A 20598-nucleotide genomic window follows, 5' to 3' on the forward strand; every position below is an offset into this window, starting at 1 on the left:
CCCCAAATTTATATTATATATAATTTTCTACCCCTTTTCGGCCTATGTGGCACTATCTTGTGGGCCCAGCGCGTGTTGACAATTTTTTGAAGAATAGTGCCACGTAAGCTGAAAAGGGGTAGTAAATCATGGCATCAACTAACTTCAAGCCCTAATTTTGTCAACATCCATCTCAAGTTAACTGCTAATCATACTCATAGGGTTATATTTTCAGGCAGCAACAGAAATTTCAAGTCTTGTTCTGTTCCTCCTGTGTTTTACAATGAACAACTGGTTGAGCTATTTGATGTGGATTCTCCCGTTGATATCCCTTTTATTTCTGCTGAGATTGTGGGTTCTGCCAATGGATTGATTTGTCTGTGCTATCAAGATGACAAAAAATTTCCATGGAACCCAACAATTAGCAAGTCAAGGGAATTATCTAAGTTAGAAGCTACGGGCTACTTAGATTGTCGAAGGGGGTTTGGATACGATGAGTTACATGACGATTATAAAGTTGTATTTGTTCATTTTTACTATGTCAGTGGGAACACTCCGAGTCTGAGGACTGTGGTCAAGATTTACAGTTTGAGGAATGATTCTTGGAGAACACTCCATGACCAGCTTCAGGATACATTTCTGCTAAATTTTTTGGGTAAATTTGTCAATGGGAAGCTTTGTTGGAATTCAACTATTGGCACCGGGAATGGTGATCGCAATTTGTGCATCACTTCTCTTGATTTGGCCGATGAGACATGGGGAACGTTGGAGCTTCCCAATTGTGGAAAACTCGGTCCTAATTACATGATGGGAGTTGTTGGAAGTGATCTTTCTCTGATTTGTGCTTGTCGTCGTCGAGATATTACTACCTCTGATGTGTGGATTATGAAGCATTGCGGAGTTAATGTATCTTGGACAAAATTGTTCACCATCAATTGTGTCCGATATGCTTGGCTATATATGCCTTGTCCACCCAATAGAACATTCTCTATACAATTTCCGCAGCTAAATAATGGTGAATTTTTTCTTTTTCTTCGATCAGCCATCATGATATATGATTGTTCAGCCAGACAACTGAAGCGCACTGTTGCTGTTGAGGGATACGACGCTACAGAAATCTATGTAGAAAGCCTTGTTAATCCCCTAACGATATCTGGCCAGGGACGTCATAACTCATATCCATGAAACCTCACAATCATTTAGCTGATAACTTGTAAGATTTCTGCTTACTTTAGCTGGTATGCTCGTTTGTACTTCTATTTTTGTCAAATATAGGATATGTTTTTTCCTGATAAGGTGACAAAGCATTGAATATATACGAATCCATACATCATAGTTGCACGTATAGCTTGTAAGTGTTTCTCTTCTTTGTTATATCATAATTCATGAAACAAAAAGTTATTAGGTGGTAATATATTGTTTTTCAATATATTATCTTGACCAGTGTTCTTGGAAATAAAGTCTGCAATATCAGAGGGGAGTCCGGGAGAGAAATACACTCTGGGAATTTCAGGACACTGATGATTTCCGAGGCACGTTATCATCGATCCACTCTAGGAATAAGTCTTTCCACATAACAGTTTTGTAGACACAACGTAAATGAACGTTGACTAGCTCTGCCTTTTACGTTGTGTAGGTCTTTGACTTCAATAGGTGTTCTGTGCACGTTGACTAGTCCAATTTTGAACCTTGTATTTTTGGTTTCATTTCAAGAAATTTGTACCAACTTGGTTTTGCTATGACAGGCCTAGGAAAGATTTGTGTTGGTTGTTTGTGATCTTGTAAGGTGTGGAATATTAAGGTTTCATGGTGTTTAGGGCTGTGTTATATACTAAAGTAAAGGAAAGCTATGAAAAAACAGGCATTAGTTAAATGAGGTATGTGTTTTATTGTTTGGTTAAATTATGTTTAACTTTGTTTTCAAGGAAGTCTACAAACCAATACCTGATTTAGTCAAAATGAGGTATTGGTTTACTATGCTCATCAAGGCTTAGACGAGAAGAGATTTGAACCTCGATCTCCCATAGTTTTCCTTCCATTTCGTTAAGTTTCCTCACTCCTTTTGTGTTGTAATTTATATGAGCAAGTTTTATTTTATCGGTTAAATTGTTGGTAAGGGATAATAGGACGTGCTTTCAGAAGGATGTGGTGTGATGGTCTACCTTGAAGTATGAAAAGTTCTGTTTTCATTTTCTTTTCTGATCTCGAAGAGTTTCCTTCTTTTATACCTTTGGTGTAGATTGAGCCTTAAAACCAACTATATATGAACACTCTTGACAACGTCTTGGCGAATTATTCCTGATATACTTTTTTCGTTCAAGTTTGCTTTTATCAGAAGGCATCCAGAGGATTAAATTCTGTGCATATACCAAAAAAAAAAAGAACAGAACCGATATGTATATATGAAAATTGTGGTGAGTTAGAGTTGCAGTAGGTTTGAAGTTTCAACATAGTGCTGCTTAGATGTCATTGCTAATCAGTTGATTGAACCATCCCTTTACATTCAGAAATGATATGCTTATGTCTATGCTGTTGCTTTTGCTTAAACTAGGTGGATATTTTTGTCATGTTTTTTCTAGTCATTTGAAAATTTTGTGCGATGCAACCTTAGCTTGTTTTGTACTATTGAATTTCAGGAAGCGGAAGATAATGTTGAACACTAATCCGTACCTGCTGTCTGCTGAGTGCATGGATCTAAACTATGAAGCCTCGACATATCTGTTTTTGATGTTTATTATGATACATTACGGATGCTTCTTGCTTGCTGATGTTGAACAATGTTCTCTTTTGCTTTATCCATGGTATCTGTTAGTATCAGACTTGTAGTTCTACTTTTGTACACAAATTCTGTTTTGCTTGCTCTATGAATTAACGCCATGGTTTCTGTCAAATTTGTTATTTTTTATGCCCCTGTGGTTTCTGATGACCCCCCCCTGCTCCGCTAACTCCCATATTACCACGAGAACATCCATCAGTATTGATCTTGCGATTGGATCGACCTCTTAAAGGTGCATTATGAAATTAGTTAAAGCCATGATTATATTGAGTCTCACAGCATGAGAGGATTTTGTATAAATATCTCACAGAGTTCAAAAGAGTTCATTTTTGAGAATAGTTCAAAAGAAATCAGAACAAAATATTGGTCAATTTTAGTATTAAAAACAGAGAGTATAATTAATATTCATACTAAATACAGTATTAAAAAAACAAAAGTTATTGTCAAACTACATTAATTCGCACAAAGAAAATATGTGTAACAAATTACTTATCATGTATTTTTTTTGTATGTCAAAGACACTTCTGCTCTGCTTCAACAATTCACTGCTCTGCTTCACTTCACAAGAAACACATCCAACCATGTTTTCGTTTCTTACTTTTCGCGATTGGATTCATCAGGTAATTCACACCGTTCTGCTCAAATTCATTTCAGGGTATGATTTCGTTTTCACTCCACTTTCTACAACAACTGAGATCATAATCCCGAATGAAATCCTCACAGACATTCTCTTACGGCTGCCCCTGAAGTCTCTCTTGAAATGTAAGTCCGTTTCTAAATCGTGGTATCAACTAATATCTAGCCCTGATTTCGTGAAGATACATCTCAAATTAAAAACAGATCAACTAGTACTGTTTCCAGGTATCAATGGAAAATACAAGTTTTGTTCTCTCACTCCCCTCTTTAACAAACAACAAATCGATCAGGAGCTACTTCTCATCGATTCTCCCAATTTAAAAGTTTTCTTTGTCGGTTCTGTTAATGGGTTGGTTTGTCTGTGCAATTATGCGAGGGAGACATATATATGGAATCCCACCATTAAAAAGTCAAAGAAAGTACTTTATCCCAAATTGGGCACCTCTTTCTATAACAAATATGGTTTTGGATACGATGAGTCTAGTGACGATTATAAAGCTGTATTTGTGGATTATTATCGTAATTCTTACAATGATGATGTGTCCAAAATGAAGACTGTGATCAGCATTTACAGTTTGAGGACTGATTCGTGGACAATACTCCATGACGAGCTTCAGGGCGTCTTTCTACTAAATCATTCGGGTAAATTTGTTAACGGGAAGATTTATTGGGCTGCATCTACTCGTATTGGTAATTACGATGTGTACAACATCATTTCTTTTGATGTAGCAGAAGAGACACGGGGATGCTTGGAACTTCCCAGTTGTGGAGAAGTTAATTCTAAATTCAAATTCAAACTCGGAGTTGTGGGAAGTGACCTTTCTGTGATGTATACATGTTATCTAGGTACTGCGACTTCTGATGTCTGGATTTGGAAAGATTGCAGTGTATCATGGATGAAACTGTTCACCATCGAATATCCTCAAAATACTGTGCTAGTTATGTTTTCTGCACTCATTTTCACATTTTCTATACACCTTAGCCAGTCAGAAAAGGGTGACATTTTACTTTCGCTCCCGGGATTAATCATGATATTTGATGGTTCAACTAAAAGACTAGAGCACACTGCTGATGTTGAGGGATGCAATCCTGCAGAAACCTACGCAGAAAGCATTGTTAATCCCCTAATGATATCCGGTAAGAATTCTGCTTAGTTTAGCTGATATGCTCTTTTTGCACTTCTTTTTCTATTAAATATAGGACAAAACATCATATTTCTCCTTATATTATACTAGTTCCTGGACACGTGTATTGCGCGTAGTCCTCTATTATAGTGTTTGTGTTCTAAAGCAATAAATCTTTAACAATATACATGGTGGACTCATTTTTGGTGAATTGAATGTAAAGCATTAAAGTACTGCTGCTGAAGTTCTAATTCACCCTATATGTAATTAAATTATTACTGTTTAATTAGATTTTCTTTTACTGCTGAAATGGTAAACTAACTTTATAGTTAAGGCCTTCCTACTTTTAGCATAACATGATCATAGTTCATGAAACAAAAAGTTCTTATTGGAAGAGAGTCTGTCAATTCAAAGGCGATAAAGCAAAGGGACCCTGTATCTTTGCTCTTCTTTATTATTACCGTCAATAGACTCGTAGAAGATGGTGGGATGAAAAGTGGATTTGAGAATGGCCATTGAAGAAGAGGAAATATGGTCATATCCTATCGATTTTTCACTAATGATATGCTTAGAGCTTCAATGAGAAATGATGATTCACTCGCATCCATGTTGTTGCTTTTGCTTAAACTAGGTGGCTATTTTGGTAGTTTTTTACGAAAATTTTGAGAGATGCAACCTTAACTTGTTTTGTTCTATTGTATTTCAGGAAGTGGAAGCTAATGTTGAACACTCATCAGTACTTGCCAACTGCATGGATAGAAGACTTATTATGATCTGTTTTCTTTCTCCATCGTGTCTGTTATCTTTAGTATCAAATTTGTAGTTCTGTCTTGTATAATGGATATCGCAGGTTCATATAACTGATTTCGACTTGTGGATTGTTCCCTACTTTTCGGGGTGAAAGAGTATTATTATCTGTATCAATTAAACTTAGCAATTATGGAAATGCTCTGGATCAAAGAATTTAGGCGATACTTCTCAATCCCATTGTAATACTGTCACGACCCAAATTAAGTCCGTGACCGGCACTAAGGGGAAAGAATCCCAAAGCAAGCCTTAACATAAATCTAAAGAAAATCGGGCAGAGTTTTCTTTGTTTTTAGGCCTATCCTGAATTTTCCCTATCTCAGAAATCCACCACACAAATAGTAACAACTATAAACCAAAACATAATATCCATTGATGATCTAATTGTGCAATAATACCAATTTCATCTCTAAATACGAAAAAAAAGTTCAAAACTAGTCACTTGACTACAATACGAAGGAATAATCATGACTCAAATAAAAGATTGACAAATGGAGCGACTCTAAGAGTTAAAAAAACCCATACCAAATCAATAGTTCTCTTGCCACGCGAAGCAATGAAGGGCTCACCAGATGCTACCAAATCACACTCTCTAGTTAATGAAATCCTCTTCAATACCACCTGAATTCTCTGTAAAAATAATTAGCGAGGAGTGAGACGCTAGATCAGTGAGTAATAATACTTAACCACAACCATTTTAATGAGGGACAAATCAGAAAACATGCTAGTATAATAATCAAATGATGAAATCAGTTCCCTTTCAGAAGCGGTAACAATATTCAATCTTATTTGTCTCATGTAAACAAAATCAGTGTGAACTTTCAGAAATAAACTCTAAAACATTTCCATAGCAAATCTTATAGCTGGGAGGTTTCCAAGGATGAATCATGTAATTAGTGTGACCTTCTCTTTAAGAAGTAAGCAATAATGGTGAACTCCTCATAAATGAGTTAAGTATTCATATCGGTAGATCCCTACTCGAGGAATATCGGTAACGGTATGCTAGTTCTACCTTTTCACTAGCAAGGGCTTTATCGGTAATCTATAACTACAAGGTGCACCAGTTCTAACGAATCCGCCGTTAGCTACGGGGTTCATCAAGGTCTACTCCCATTTATACTTTTCTTGTAATCCGTAAAAGCATTTCAAAACCGAATAGAATATTTAAGTCTTATCAAATCATATTATTTCAATGTATAACAATCACATGTCAAAATACCATTTCTTAAATAATAAGTGTAAAACCCTTCCAATAACGGTAATCATATCTTAAAAAATGAGATCATCTCAAATAATCTTTTCAGTATAAGTAAAAGACTTGTCCCACATGCAAGTTCAAAACAGTCGGTAACACATTTACTTTATAAACCAAGTAAAAATCATGAAATTTGTGAAATACAAATTGTGGTAAGATTACTCACAGTACTCCTGTCGAATTACCAAGCGTGCCACTCGATTACTCGTATGAATTCCTTTGGTCAATCTATAATCACATTCATATCAATCTCGAGTTAGTTTCCTCATTACGTCTAATTCATAGAGTAAGGCAAATATTTCCAACCCATTTGGACTTCCTGATTGTCCATCAACCTGCTATATTCTAATTATTCAGGTCAAGGGTAATCTGATGCTTAATCTCCCAACTTCAGCCAATTTACGTAACTTATTCATCTACCTTTGTCTCCAAATTACACCTTATTGTCCAAACTAATGCCGCTGGTTAGCCGTTGCGTTTCCCTCTCTCAAATTCACCCTTTTCTTTTTCTTTCTTAGTTGCAGCGTTGTTGCTGTTTCTGTTTGGGATTTTAACCTATTTGTTTTTTTTTTCCGGAAAAATTATTGAAATACACAACATTAATTTACATATTCTCATTATTTCCATACTCTTTAATAAAAATACAAAATTCCCTACTTTTCCCCCAAATTAACTTTGTCAGATACGTTATTGTTCAAGAATCCAAATCCACATTTTCCATTCCTAAAATCTCGCCTTCAATCACTCCCCATTATCAAATTCAAATCTATTTGAATTTCAAACGATTTCTATCTCTATTCAACCATCTGCAAGTTCAAAACAAGTAGTCTCATCTTCTGCATTTTGCTTTCGTTTTTTTTTGTGTGTTTTCATCGCTTTGGCTCTCGCATTATGGATCCTCCATCTTTTAGTTTTGGGATTATCCAAATAGTACCTAACAATAATCGAATATTTGATTCAGAAGATCCTAACTGGACAGAACTGAGATCTAAAAGGTTGCATGACCCGACAATAATGGCAAATCAAAGTTCTAAGAAGACAAAATTGACATAGGAAGTACATGTATCATCTAAGATCAATTATACCATGCACATTTATTATTTGATCATGTTTAATGTATCAATCCATAAAATAAGAACAAAAAAAGTACAAGATACATTATTACAAATACTTTTAGTTCAATAGTATTGTGCACACATATTAATGTATCACACAGATTAATGAGGACACAATTTATCATGTTCAGATACAAAATACACATACCACATTTCACATATCCTTCTTAATTGATACATTAATAAACAAAAGTAACTCAAAATGAACATGATACTTTATTCTATTCACTCAAGGATACACAAATATAATAACCTAACACATACAATGCACATAACACATTATATGTGTATCATGATCAAGTATTAACAAACAAATTATACAAATGAAGAACGTTATCAGATCTGTGCATCACATACCTTTTGTTATCAGATTTTCAAACTCTAAAATTGAAGATATGCTTTATTTTGTATTTTGTCATTACGGCCACTAAAGTTGCCTTGTTCTTGTACAATTGTTTCACTTCCATATCAGTACTATTTATATATGATATATAATTTTCTAGGGAAAATGCATAAGTATCCCCCCAGCCTATGCCCAAAATCCCTGAGACACACCTAACCTTTACTAAGGTCCTATTACCCCCTAGAACTTATTTTATATATAATTTTCTACCCCTTTTCGGCCTACGTGGCACTATCTTGTGGGCCCAACGCGTGTTGACAATTTTTTCAAGGATAGTGCCACGTAGACCGAAAAGGGTTAGAAAATTAATTAAAAAAATAAGTTCAGGGGGGTAATAGGACCTTAGTAAATGTTAGGTGTGTCTCAGGGATTTTGGGCATAGGCTGGGGGGAGGGGGTACTTATGCATTTTCCCAATTTTCTACACCATTTCTGGTATGTAATAGGAATTACCAATATTCGATTCAACAATAATGCTTAGAGCCTTTGCGTTCCTTTTTCCACCTTCAACACACACAATTGCACCTGTGGTTGCATCGAAGTTTTGTATCTCTTCATCACTTTTATCCATGTATCAGTGCATAGTGGATACATACTGAATCCTACCTCATGTTTCTTCACTTCTATGTTCAACTTCACTCCATATCATTCCTAATACACAATGAAGACGAATTACCTTCTACAACGTATCTGATCTCGATGTTTTTTTTTTCAATTCAATAATATCCAATTCAGCTGCAATTGTTAAAATAAGATTCACGAATGAAATATTTTTCCCAACCACTATCCAATCACTTCTGTATCGCTCGTATCTAACATCACTTCCTGAATGCCTTAACAAAATCGAATATTCATTATGAATCTTCACAAAATTGCGCTGCAATTTTTTTCGAATCAAGCTTTTGCAGTTTTTTCGAAGAACAGCGAGACACAATTTGACAATTTGAAAATTTTAATTTTCTAGTTCTGTTAACGTTTTGTGAATGGCTGATTGTTAGAAGAAAGAAACGTACGCTTGATTTGTGAGATTCAATTAGATTTTCTGTTTTTAGTCCCTTATTTGGCGCAATAAACTGATAACAGATGTGTCTAAATTAATGTATTCTCCCTCACAATTATGTATCCGAAAGGTACTAAAATAAAGAGATATCTGTAATTTATGAAAGAGTAGGGATATAATGTATTTTGTAAATTATACTATGTGGTTTGCATATATTTTTTTTAATTTTCTAAACCTTTTTGGCCAAAACAACAACCAATCAGTTTATTTCTTTTATTTTGAAATAAGAGCTAAATTACATATATCCCCTTATTTTAATATAGGGGATTACAACTACTACNTATATATAATAGATATTAGATCACATTTAAAATTATTCTAAATATATATAATAGATACTAGCTAGACCACATTTAAAATTGTTCTAAATATATATATAACAGATATTAGATCACATTTAAAATTATTCTAAATATATATAACATATATTAGATCACATTTAAATTTATTCTAAATATATTTAGTACTCCATCATATTTTAATTAGGTTTAGCAGTCTATATATATATGTCAAGAGCCGTTGGAAAAACAAAAATACTACTCCTTCACCCCTCACTCTCTGCTCTGTTTTCACTCTCTTGCTCGCCCGCCATGTTTTCGTTTCTTTCTTTTGGGGATTGGATTTATCAGTCCCTTCTAGTCAGATTCCTTCTCTCTTGGTATCGTTTCATTTTCACTACAAATTATGATTCGATACTCCCAAATGAAATCATAACAGACATTCTCTTAAGGCTGCCCACAAAGTCTCTCTTGAAATGTATGTGTGTGTCAAAATCATGGCATCAACTCATATCTAGCCCCGATTTTGTGAATACCCATCTCAAATTAAACAAACATCATACAGTTCTATTTCCAGGCTACTTTGAAAATATCAGGTTTTGTTCACTCCCTCCTCTGTTTAACAAACAACAACTCACTCAAGAGCTATTTCACATGGATCCTCCCTGTTCACCACCTTTCTTTGTGGGTTCGGTCAATGGGCTGATTTGTCTTTTTAATCGGAGAAGGGATACATATATATGGAACCCCACCATTAAGAAGTCTAAGAAATTACTTAAGTCGTCGTGGGGTACCTCTCGCTATACCAAATATGGTTTTGGATACGATGACTCACGTAACGATTATAAAGCCCTATTTATTGATCATTGTGGTAATTCTTGCAATGGTGAGTTGTCCAACCTGAGGGTTGTTGTCAATATTTACAGTTCGAGAACTGATTCTTGGACAACCCTCCATGACCAGCTTCAAGGAATCTTTGTATTAAATTATTCAGGTAAATTTATCAATGGGAAAATTTATTGGGCTGCATCTACGGGTATTCATGATAACAATGTGCGCAACATCATTTCATTTGATGTAGCAGGCGAGACATGGGGAAGCTTGGAGCTTCCCATTTGTGGAGAAGAAGTTTTTAATATCAAACTGGGAGTTGTGGAAAGTGAACTTTAATTTTGTGCTCTATACTTGTAAGCCAGGTACTACCTCTGATGTCTGGATTTTGAAAGATTGTAGAGTTAATGTATCACGGATGAAAAGGTTCACCATCAAATATCCTTAATATGTTATATTGTATGGGTTTGATTCACCCATTTTCACATTTTCTATATACCTTCGCCAGTCAGATAACGATGACATTTTACTCTCGATTCTCGGACAAATCATGATATTTGATGGTTCAACTAAAAAATTCAAGAACACTGCTATTGTTAAGGAATGCAATACTGCAAAAATCTATGGAGAAAGCATTGTTAATCCTCTAACAATATCCTGTAAGAGTTCTGCTTAGTTTAAAAAATATATGAATCCATACATCATATTTTCTTGTTGTGCGTTGCACGTAGTCTTGGAGCAATGTACTTATTTGAATTATTAAGTTTTTATTGGAAATAGATTTGGATTTTGTAATAAGTTGATTTGGTCTATTACACCTTTTATCAATTTCATGTGAGTGTGTGTATATAACATCCTTCCATGTATGTAGCATCATTGAACACTAAATTACTCATCTGCTAAAAAACTAAATACAATATGCACCAACTATGCTAAAAAGGCACTATAAAAAATGAAAAAGGAAGTGCACATGTATTCAAGACAAGATATTATTTCTATACTTTGATCCAAAGCAATTTATAGACAAGATATCATTCCTCACCAAATACTAAAAGTAAAATTACTATAAGTTTCCTAGTGTAATCCGACAAGAAAATTAATATAGTATTTCTTAATTTGAGTGTACTTTCTTCTTATTGACATACCACTTGGTTGCCTAGCTACTATTTTCAGCTACAATTAAGAGTGAGTTACATCTATATAATCCATCTTCGCATTGAGCAGACAATAACAACAAACCCAGTGTAGTACCAAAACGAGGTATGAGGAGAACAAAGTGTACTCAAACTTATTCCTATCTCGTGGAGATAGAAAGACTATTTTTACGACTTACAATTCCACATGACAATTTTTAGTGTAACATAAATGTGGTATCTCCAATTGGGAAGTCCTCGACTTTGAGGCAAGCTTCTCAAGGGAATGCCTGCTGATGAAACTCAGTTCTTTTATGTGTTGGAAAATGCAAACTAACACAAAAATATATATGGTCAAAATAATGGAAATAAAATGGGAAAATAATGAGACCAAGAATTTTATGTGGAAACCCTTCTAATTAAGAGAAAAAACCACAGGCCAAGAGGAGCAACTGATATCACTATAGCAAGGAATTTTTACACTGTGTAGTCGTGAATACAATACTCAAATTGACTACTACACACTCAAAAGGAATAACACTCTTTTGATTTCCACCTTACTAAAATATCGCTGACACTCTATTTTTCTTCATAGACTATTTTTCTTATATAGTCTATGGAATACCTCACTTTGCTCTCAAAATATATTTTTTCTCTCTAACTTGGTGTGTTCTACAAATGAGCAAGAATGCTCTATTTATTGAAGGAGAAAACCATGTCTATGTCACTAATGACATAGGCAAATGTAGCAAAGTCCAAAGGGTTGCAAATCTTACCAATTTGCCAACAACCAAATCTTTTATTTTCAACTCTTATCACTATTCCTTTTTAACAATTACTTGTAGCAATTGAGTAGCAAAAATTGACTAATAAAGAACATGGGATGGACCTCACACTATGTACATTTTTATAATTACCCAAGTCACTAGTATGACAACTGTTCCATTAACCGTGTTGCTATGAACACAAACGAGCCAGATGCGAATTCACATGACTTTGCCACTTTATTATTTTCCAGGGATAATGCATAAGTACCCCCCAGGCTATGCCCCAAATCCCTGAGACACACCTAACCTTTACTAAGGTCCTATTACCCCCTGAACTTATTTTATATATAATTTTCTACCCCTTTTCGGCCTACGTGGCACTATCCTTGAAAAAGTTATCAACAAGCGCTGGGCCCACAAGATAGTGCCACGTAGGCCGAAAAGGGGTAGAAAATTATATATAAAATAAGTTCAGGGGGTAATAGGACCTTAGTAAAGGTTAGGTGTGTCTCATGGATTTGGGGCATAGCCTGGGGGGTACTTATGCATTATCCCTGGAAAATAATAAAGTGACAAAGTCATGTGAATTCGCATCTGGCTCGTTTGTGTNTACTTATGCATTTTCCCTTATTTTCCACACAAAATATTATTATGATTACTTTGATATTATCTGCTCATCGAGGCATAGACAAGATGAGATTTGACTCTCGATCCCCTGTATTTTTCACTATTACCCTTTGTGAAATCATAAAAAAAATTGGTTCAAATCGGGCCGCAACTCATTTATTATAAAATAAAACAATGAAAACAACCTACACGAGCCCAAAAGTGACTTGAGTGCAAAATGAAAAAGGAAACAAAGAAAAAGAAAGAAGGAGAAAGAACTATACAAAATCTAAGACCCGAATGTGACTATCCAATCTTCATCAACTCAGCTTGCCAAAAGCTTCCATGCCCTTCCATGGCCTCTTTCTCGTCTAAGATTCATTAATCTCCTTGAGCTTGAGTGACTTCCATGTAGACATTTAAAACTCTCACAAATGTCATGGAATCAATCTCATAGAAGACTTCTTCGGCTCAAAGATTGAGAAGGCAAAAATAGATCGAGAAAATGACCAGAACCATCTGAGAAATAGTCACGACAATATCAGTATCATCGCCCATACTCGTCCATTGTGTACGAAATGAGTTCCAAAGGAACTAATACCACTGTATACAGATAATACAGTCTCAGAGGAACATGTATGAACTGAAACATCTCTCAATGTTTAGCTAACTTAAATTCCTTGTAAATGTTCTTGTTTCTGTTGGTATATATCTTCTTAGTTTCGTCTTGAGGTGTTTGTATGTATAGTAAAATTGTAACATCTCGCAACTAGAAAGAACTAGAAGGAAGTTTAAAATCTGGAAATAGTTATTTTTGGAAAGTATAAGGAAATCTGGAAAATTGTAAGTTAAGTTAAAGTGAGTTTTTAGTCAAATTAAAACAACCATAACTCCTAGATCAGGATGAGTTAGATGTAATTTCAGATATGGTTGGAAAGCTCTTGGAATGATCTTTCTAACTCCGCCAATTTTGCGCGATTCCGAGTCCGTATGAGTAAGTTATCCCCTTTGGAAGTTGGGCTGTTGGATTAAAGAAATGTCCAATCCGGATTTTTAAGGGGTATTTTAGTCCTTTCACTGCCCTATTATTTTAATCCGATTTTAGAAGTTTAATATGGGTCAAGTCAGATTTGAGTCAGTTTTAGAAAAGTGAATTTCACGCTAGGGCTTGGAGAAAAGAGAAAGGAGAAGGGAAAGCAAGAACGCTCAAGATTCGTGCAAGATTCGTCGAGATTAACTTGTGGATTTCGTCGGAGGTGATCCCTACAAGGTATGCGAGATCACATAGCGTTGGGTTATTCGCCCACGCGCCAATCATGATTTATTTCAGCGAATTTAAGATCTTGAAAGCTTAGAAATTGGGTTCTTGAATGGGTTTGTTGAAGTTTCATTAGATTCTTGTTTCATTGAATTCGTTGAGAGTTGTTTGATCCTAATATGTGATTTTAGGTTCGATTTTGAGTAAAATCTGATGTACTTTGAACATTTGATCGATTCTAAGTGTTGGGTAAAAGAACCCACAGAGTTTAGAGGGTTTAGAGCTGAAAAACGAAGAACAAATTTCGTCGGTCGGTCAAAATTTGGCACTACCTCCGCGTCGCAGCGCTACCTCCTAGATTTGGGAAAATTCATTTCGCGTCGTGGAGCGGTCATGGACCATTCTGCCTCAAAAGTCATTTTCAAAACCAAAAATTAAATATATCTCCGCGTCGAGGACCCACCCTCAAATATTAATTTTCGGTCTTTTCTCATGTTTAGCTATCCAGAATCACTTCTAAACATCATGAGATCTTTCCAATCACAAATCTTAATCCTTGAATCCATAATTCAATTCAATGATCAGTTAAGTGTCAAGTCAAGAGAAGTTAAGAATCAAAGTCATGAGAAGTCAAGAGAAGTTCATAAAGTTTTCCAAAAGTCTTTTGCAAACGTTTTAACCTTGTTTTAAGACTTAGGTTTTGAGTTCAGTAAAGTGTAAAGTTGAAGTTCATTTCTTCAAAAGTATATGGGGACTAAGTATTCCCAAATAGATTTAAAATGTTTTCACATTTAAATAAGAATGAAAACTGAGATTTCCAAAGAGCCTTTAGGCTAGTTTTCAGAAAAGAGTAATCGCTTTCTAAATGAAGCAAGAGGGGAAACTTTGATTTCCAAGATAGCCTTTGAGCTAAGTTTTTGAGCATTAATCTCAAATTACAGAAGAAATATGTTTTTAAAATATAAGAGCTAGTATATTTTGGGAGTAGTATTGAGCACCGAATTGGGGGCGAGCATGAGTTCAGATAACTCACGTCTCCATAAAACCATGCAGCCACCATGGGTAAAAAAGGGTCATACTTTTTAGATGAATCCTTTTCACATAGACTAGTGGATCCACTTAGTAGTTCAGGTCCTATACCTTTGGCCGGGTATAGGATGTGCTGGCAGCTTGAGGAAGATCGCTGTATCATCACTATAGCTCTTATGTGATGGTTGTTAGTTAGAGAAACTCCCGTAGAAGTTATTGTATTTTATATACATCAGTTTATTTTGTATTTTTACATACATCTCAGAGTTCATATTGTATCTTTGCATACATATAGAGTTATTATTGTATTTATAAATACACAAAGTTGAAAACCATGTTTTAAATAACTTTTCTTTATATTGCACATGTATTTAAACTGCTTTATATTGAAATGAGTTTAGTTAAGTATGCATGAGTTGAGAAGAGCCAAGGTAAGTGTTTCTTTTCGAATCTTTTTCAAGCCTATGTTGTTTTAGCATTCCAACTCGCATATTCGTACATTCAATGTACTGATGCCAGTTGACCTTCATCGTATTATGATGCAGACACATGTAACTAGGATCGGCATTTCGGCGCATTGTTGATCTAGTGAGCAGTTCATAGTCTGTTGGTAAGCCTCCTTGCATTCCGGAGGATCCATTTCATTATTTTCTAGTTTAGTTCATTATGATGTTGTGGGCTTGTCCCAACATCCATCTCAGTTGTTTCTAGAGGCTTTATAGACAGTCAGATGTTAGTCCTTTAGTCTTTCATTATCATATCTTATTGTTAAGACTTGGGTTGCCAATTTTGGCCAAGTTAAATGTTTAACCTTTAAACATTCTCAATTATTTTATTATTCAGTTCAGTTAAGTTCATTGATCATTATAGATATGAATATTGTCTTCCGCTGAGTTAAGTAAGCCAGGCCAAGGGCTCGCTTGGGGCCAACAATGGTCTTCGAGTGCCAGCCATGTCCGGGGTGTAGGCTCGGGGCGTGACAAAAACCCTTATTCTGTACTTTCTTAATGTGCAAATTGGGGATTTTGCATTTTTTCAATTGAAGAATAGCTTGAGCATGAAGTGGTAATTCTTGAACCTGATTGTATGTTTCTATAATTGTATTTGTACCTGCAAAATGAACAACATTATTAGTAAACGATCCACCAATTTGTTCCATTCTCTATAGATACTAGCTAGATCACATTTAAAAGTATTCTAAATATATATAATAGACACTAGATCACATTTACAATTATTCTAAATATAAATAATAGATACTAGCTAGATCACATTTAAAATTGTTCTAAATATATATATGATAGATATTAGATCACATTTAAAATTAATCTAAATATATATAATAGATATTAGCTAGACCACATTTAAAATATATATATATATATATATATAAGATATTAGATCACATTTAAAATTATTCTAAATATATATAATATACACTAGCTAGATCACATTTAAAATTGTTCTAAATATATATATAACAGATATTAGATCACATTTAAAATTATTCTAAATATATATAACATATATTAGATCACATTTAAAATTATTCTAAATATATATAACATATATTAGATCACATTTAAAATTATTCTAAATATATATAACAGATATTAGATCACATTTAAAATTATTCTAAATATATATAATAGATATTAGCTAGATCACATTTAAAATTGTTCTTATCATATATATAATAGATATTAGATCACATTTAAAATTATTCTAAATATATATAATAGATACTAGCTAGACCACATTTAAAATTGTTCTAAATATATATATAACAGATATTAGATCACATTTAAAATTATTCTAAATATATATAACATATATTAGATCACATTTAAATTTATTCTAAATATATTTAGTACTCCATCATATTTTAATTAGGTTTAGCAGTCTATATATATATGTCAAGAGCCGTTGGAAAAACAAAAATACTACTCCTTCACCCCTCACTCTCTGCTCTGTTTTCACTCTCTTGCTCGCCCGCCATGTTTTCGTTTCTTTCTTTTGGGGATTGGATTTATCAGTCCCTTCTAGTCAGATTCCTTCTCTCTTGGTATCGTTTCATTTTCACTACAAATTATGATTCGATACTCCCAAATGAAATCATAACAGACATTCTCTTAAGGCTGCCCACAAAGTCTCTCTTGAAATGTATGTGTGTGTCAAAATCATGGCATCAACTCATATCTAGCCCCGATTTTGTGAATACCCATCTCAAATTAAACAAACATCATACAGTTCTATTTCCAGGCTACTTTGAAAATATCAGGTTTTGTTCACTCCCTCCTCTGTTTAACAAACAACAACTCACTCAAGAGCTATTTCACATGGATCCTCCCTGTTCACCACCTTTCTTTGTGGGTTCGGTCAATGGGCTGATTTGTCTTTTTAATCGGAGAAGGGATACATATATATGGAACCCCACCATTAAGAAGTCTAAGAAATTACTTAAGTCGTCGTGGGGTACCTCTCGCTATACCAAATATGGTTTTGGATACGATGACTCACGTAACGATTATAAAGCCCTATTTATTGATCATTGTGGTAATTCTTGCAATGGTGAGTTGTCCAACCTGAGGGTTGTTGTCAATATTTACAGTTCGAGAACTGATTCTTGGACAACCCTCCATGACCAGCTTCAAGGAATCTTTGTATTAAATTATTCAGGTAAATTTATCAATGGGAAAATTTATTGGGCTGCATCTACGGGTATTCATGATAACAATGTGCGCAACATCATTTCATTTGATGTAGCAGGCGAGACATGGGGAAGCTTGGAGCTTCCCATTTGTGGAGAAGAAGTTTTTAATATCAAACTGGGAGTTGTGGAAAGTGAACTTTCTGTGCTCTATACTTGTAAGCCAGGTACTACCTCTGATGTCTGGATTTTGAAAGATCGCAGAGTTAATGTATCATGGATGAAACAGTTCACCATCGAATATCCTCAATATGCTGTATTGTATAGGTTTGATTTACCCATTTTCACATTTTCTATGTACCTTCGCCAGTCAGATAAGGGTGAAATTTTACTCTTGATTCCCGGAAAAATCATGATATTTGATGGTTCAACTAAAAAATTCAAGCACAGTGCTATTGTTAAGGAATGCAATACTGCAGAAATCTATGGAGAAAGCATTGTTAATCCTCTAACAATATCCTGTAAGAGTTCTGTTTAGTTTAAAATATATATGAATCCATACATCATATTTTCTTGTTAGCATTTCAAGATTCGTGCAATATTTGTATTCAAAAGCATTTGTTTGAATTATTAAGTTTTTATTGGAAATAGATTTGGATTTTGTAATATGTTAATGTGCTCTATTACACCTTTTACCAATTACGTGTGAGTGTGTGTATATAACATCCTTCCATCATTGAACACTAAATTACTTATCTGCTAAAAAACTAAATACAATATGCACCAACTATGCTAAAGACACGCAATAAAAAAGGAAAAAGGAAGTGCACATGTATTCAAGACAAGCTATTGTTTCTATACTTTGATCCAAAGCAATTTATAGACGAGATGATTTTTTTTCCTTCGTTCTTCATTAATAAATAAAAGAACCTTCGAATAGACGAGATATCATTCCTCACAAAATACTAAAAGTAAAATCACTATAAGTTACCTAGTGTAATCTGACAAGAAAATTAATTTTCCTTAATTTGAGCTTACTTAATTTCCTCGTATTGACATACCACTCGGTTGTCTAGCTACTACTTTTAGCTACAATTAAGAGTGAATTAAATCCATATAATCCATCTTCACATTGAGCCAACAATAACAACAAACCCAGCGTAGTAGCATAATGAGGTAGATTGTAACATCCGGCAATTTGAAATAACTGTGGAAAAGCTTGAAATTTGAAATAGTCATTTTTGGAAAATAATGAAAGGAATTCAGAATCTGGAAAATTGGGCTAAGTCCAGAATCTGGAAATTTGGCTAAGTTCAAAAAATCTGGAAATTTGGCTAAGTGTGGAAATCAGTTAGTTTTTGGCCAACTTTGAGTAGTTGTAACTCCTAGCTCAGGATGAGTTAGGAGTAGTTCCAATTATGGTTGTGAATCTTGTGGAACGATCTTTCCAACGCCACTGAGTTTACTCGATTCCGAGTTCGTATGAGCGAGTTATGCCCTTTGAAAGTTGGGGAAGTTGGCAGGGAGTCCGTCCGGAAATTTAAGGGCATTTTGGTCTTTTCACAAATCATTTCTTTTGAGGTTATATTGTTGTGTTAGGCTGTTTGTGGATAATTTTTTTTCCATTTTAAAAGAGAGAAAGTTAGGGTTCTTGAGAGTGAAGAAGAGAAGAAGAAAAGAAGAAGAGGAGAAGAAGAGGAGAAAGAGGAGATCAACAAGTTTCCGTCGTGGAATTTCGTCGGGGGTGATCCCTATCAAGGTATGTGAGTTCTTTAGTGTGGTTTGATCCTTTCCCCCACACACCAAGCTCATTTTATGATTTGAGAAAAGATTGGATTTGTTGTTGAAGTTGTTAGTTGTTGTTGATGTTGTTAGTTGTGTTGTGGAAGTTATTGTTGGTTGTGGGACATGATTTGGTTGTGTTCTTGAACTGAAACCTATTGTATATTGAGGGATTTTATGATCCTTAGTGTTGGTTGGTTCATACCCCCACACACCAACTCGTTTTTAATTCCAAGAAAAGATTTATTTTGGTTGTTGAAGTTGTTGGTTGTGTTGTTGAAGTTCTTGCTGATTTGGGACAGGATCTGGTTGCGTTTTTGAGTGGAATCCACTGTATGTTGAGGGGTTTATTACCCCAAGTGTTTGGGAAAAGAACCTTTGAGGTTGAGAGGGTTTAGAGTTGGCAACATGAAGGAGAAAAGTTGGGCAGCTTGCCTGAAGCAAGTCTGCGTTGCAGCTGTGTTCCCTCTGCGAACAAAATCTCCCCTGTTTTCAGAATTTAAATTTCAAAATTTTCTTAAGTTTAGCTGTCCTAAATTATTTCCTAAACATCATGGGGTCCTTCCAAACACAAATCATTACCCTTGAATTCATAATTCCAATTTAAGGAGAGTAAAGTTAGAAGTCAAGTGAAGTTAGTTTCCAATTCAAGTGAAGTTAGTTTCCAAGTCAAGTCGAGTTAGAAGTCAAGTGAAATTAGAAGTCAAGCTTAGAAGTTAAGAAGTTAGTTTAAGCAAGTCCTCCAAGCTTTTCAATAGTCTTTATTGAACGTTTTAACTTCATTCTAAGGCTCAAGTTGCAAGTCAAGTAAAGAGTAAAGAGTCAAGAGTTTAAATTTGAGTTCATTTTCTCCAAGTTATTAGGGAACTATGTATTCCCAAAGAAGTTTTAAAGAAATGTCTTTACATTTAAACAAGGTTGGAAATTGAGGTTTCCAAAAGAGCCTTCGGGCTAGTTTTTGAGTAATTATCTCATATCAGCAGGAATAAATATGTTTTAAAAACATAAGAGCCAGTACATTTTTGGGAGTAGTATCGAGCACCGAATTGGGGGAGCGTTCAAAGAACCCACAGCCCCCATAGAACCATGTTAGCCACCATGGGTAGAAAA

At 34.7% G+C, this 20598-nt stretch overlaps 3 protein-coding genes, 1 long non-coding RNA gene and 1 pseudogene across 4 annotated transcripts in view; all 5 read left to right on the forward strand.

Moving 5' to 3' along the window:
• The window catches only part of LOC125868841 (F-box/kelch-repeat protein At3g23880-like), a 2868-nt gene extending 1704 nt beyond the window's left edge, over positions 1–1164 (forward strand). Inside the window, exon 2 of the mRNA XM_049549418.1 lies at positions 98–1164. Coding sequence (XP_049405375.1) covers positions 98–1164 — 1067 coding nt within the window. The remainder of the gene's footprint in view (positions 1–97) is intronic.
• On the forward strand, positions 1146–2884 carry LOC125869379 (uncharacterized). The gene is made up of 2 exons (XR_007446814.1): positions 1146–1192; positions 2616–2884. It is a non-coding gene; the product is annotated as an uncharacterized LOC125869379 (long non-coding RNA).
• A 452-nt stretch (positions 2885–3336) lies between these two features.
• LOC125869380 (F-box/kelch-repeat protein At3g23880-like) lies at positions 3337–5439 on the forward strand. The gene is made up of 2 exons (XM_049549961.1): positions 3337–4528; positions 5222–5439. The coding sequence occupies exons 1-2, from the start codon at positions 3337–3339 to the stop codon at positions 5233–5235; spliced, it is 1206 nt and encodes a 401-aa protein (XP_049405918.1). The 3' UTR covers positions 5236–5439.
• Positions 5440–9744: 4305 nt separating this feature from the next.
• On the forward strand, positions 9745–10939 carry LOC125869381 (F-box/kelch-repeat protein At3g23880-like; annotated as a pseudogene).
• Positions 10940–17053: 6114 nt separating this feature from the next.
• On the forward strand, positions 17054–18244 carry LOC125868843 (F-box/kelch-repeat protein At3g23880-like). Its single transcript, XM_049549419.1, has one exon. The coding sequence runs from the start codon at positions 17054–17056 to the stop codon at positions 18242–18244; it is 1191 nt and encodes a 396-aa protein (XP_049405376.1).
• Positions 18245–20598: the final 2354 nt, after the last annotated feature.

Source organism: Solanum stenotomum, chromosome 6, assembly GCF_019186545.1.
Source record: "Solanum stenotomum isolate F172 chromosome 6, ASM1918654v1, whole genome shotgun sequence".
NCBI lineage: Eukaryota > Viridiplantae > Streptophyta > Magnoliopsida > Solanales > Solanaceae > Solanum > Solanum stenotomum.

Coding starts and splice junctions, on each gene's coding strand:
- LOC125869380 (XM_049549961.1), top strand. CDS start 3,337: ATGTTTTCGTTTCTTACTTTTCGCGATTGGATTCATCAGGTAATTCAC.
- LOC125868843 (XM_049549419.1), top strand. CDS start 17,054: ATGTTTTCGTTTCTTTCTTTTGGGGATTGGATTTATCAGTCCCTTCTA.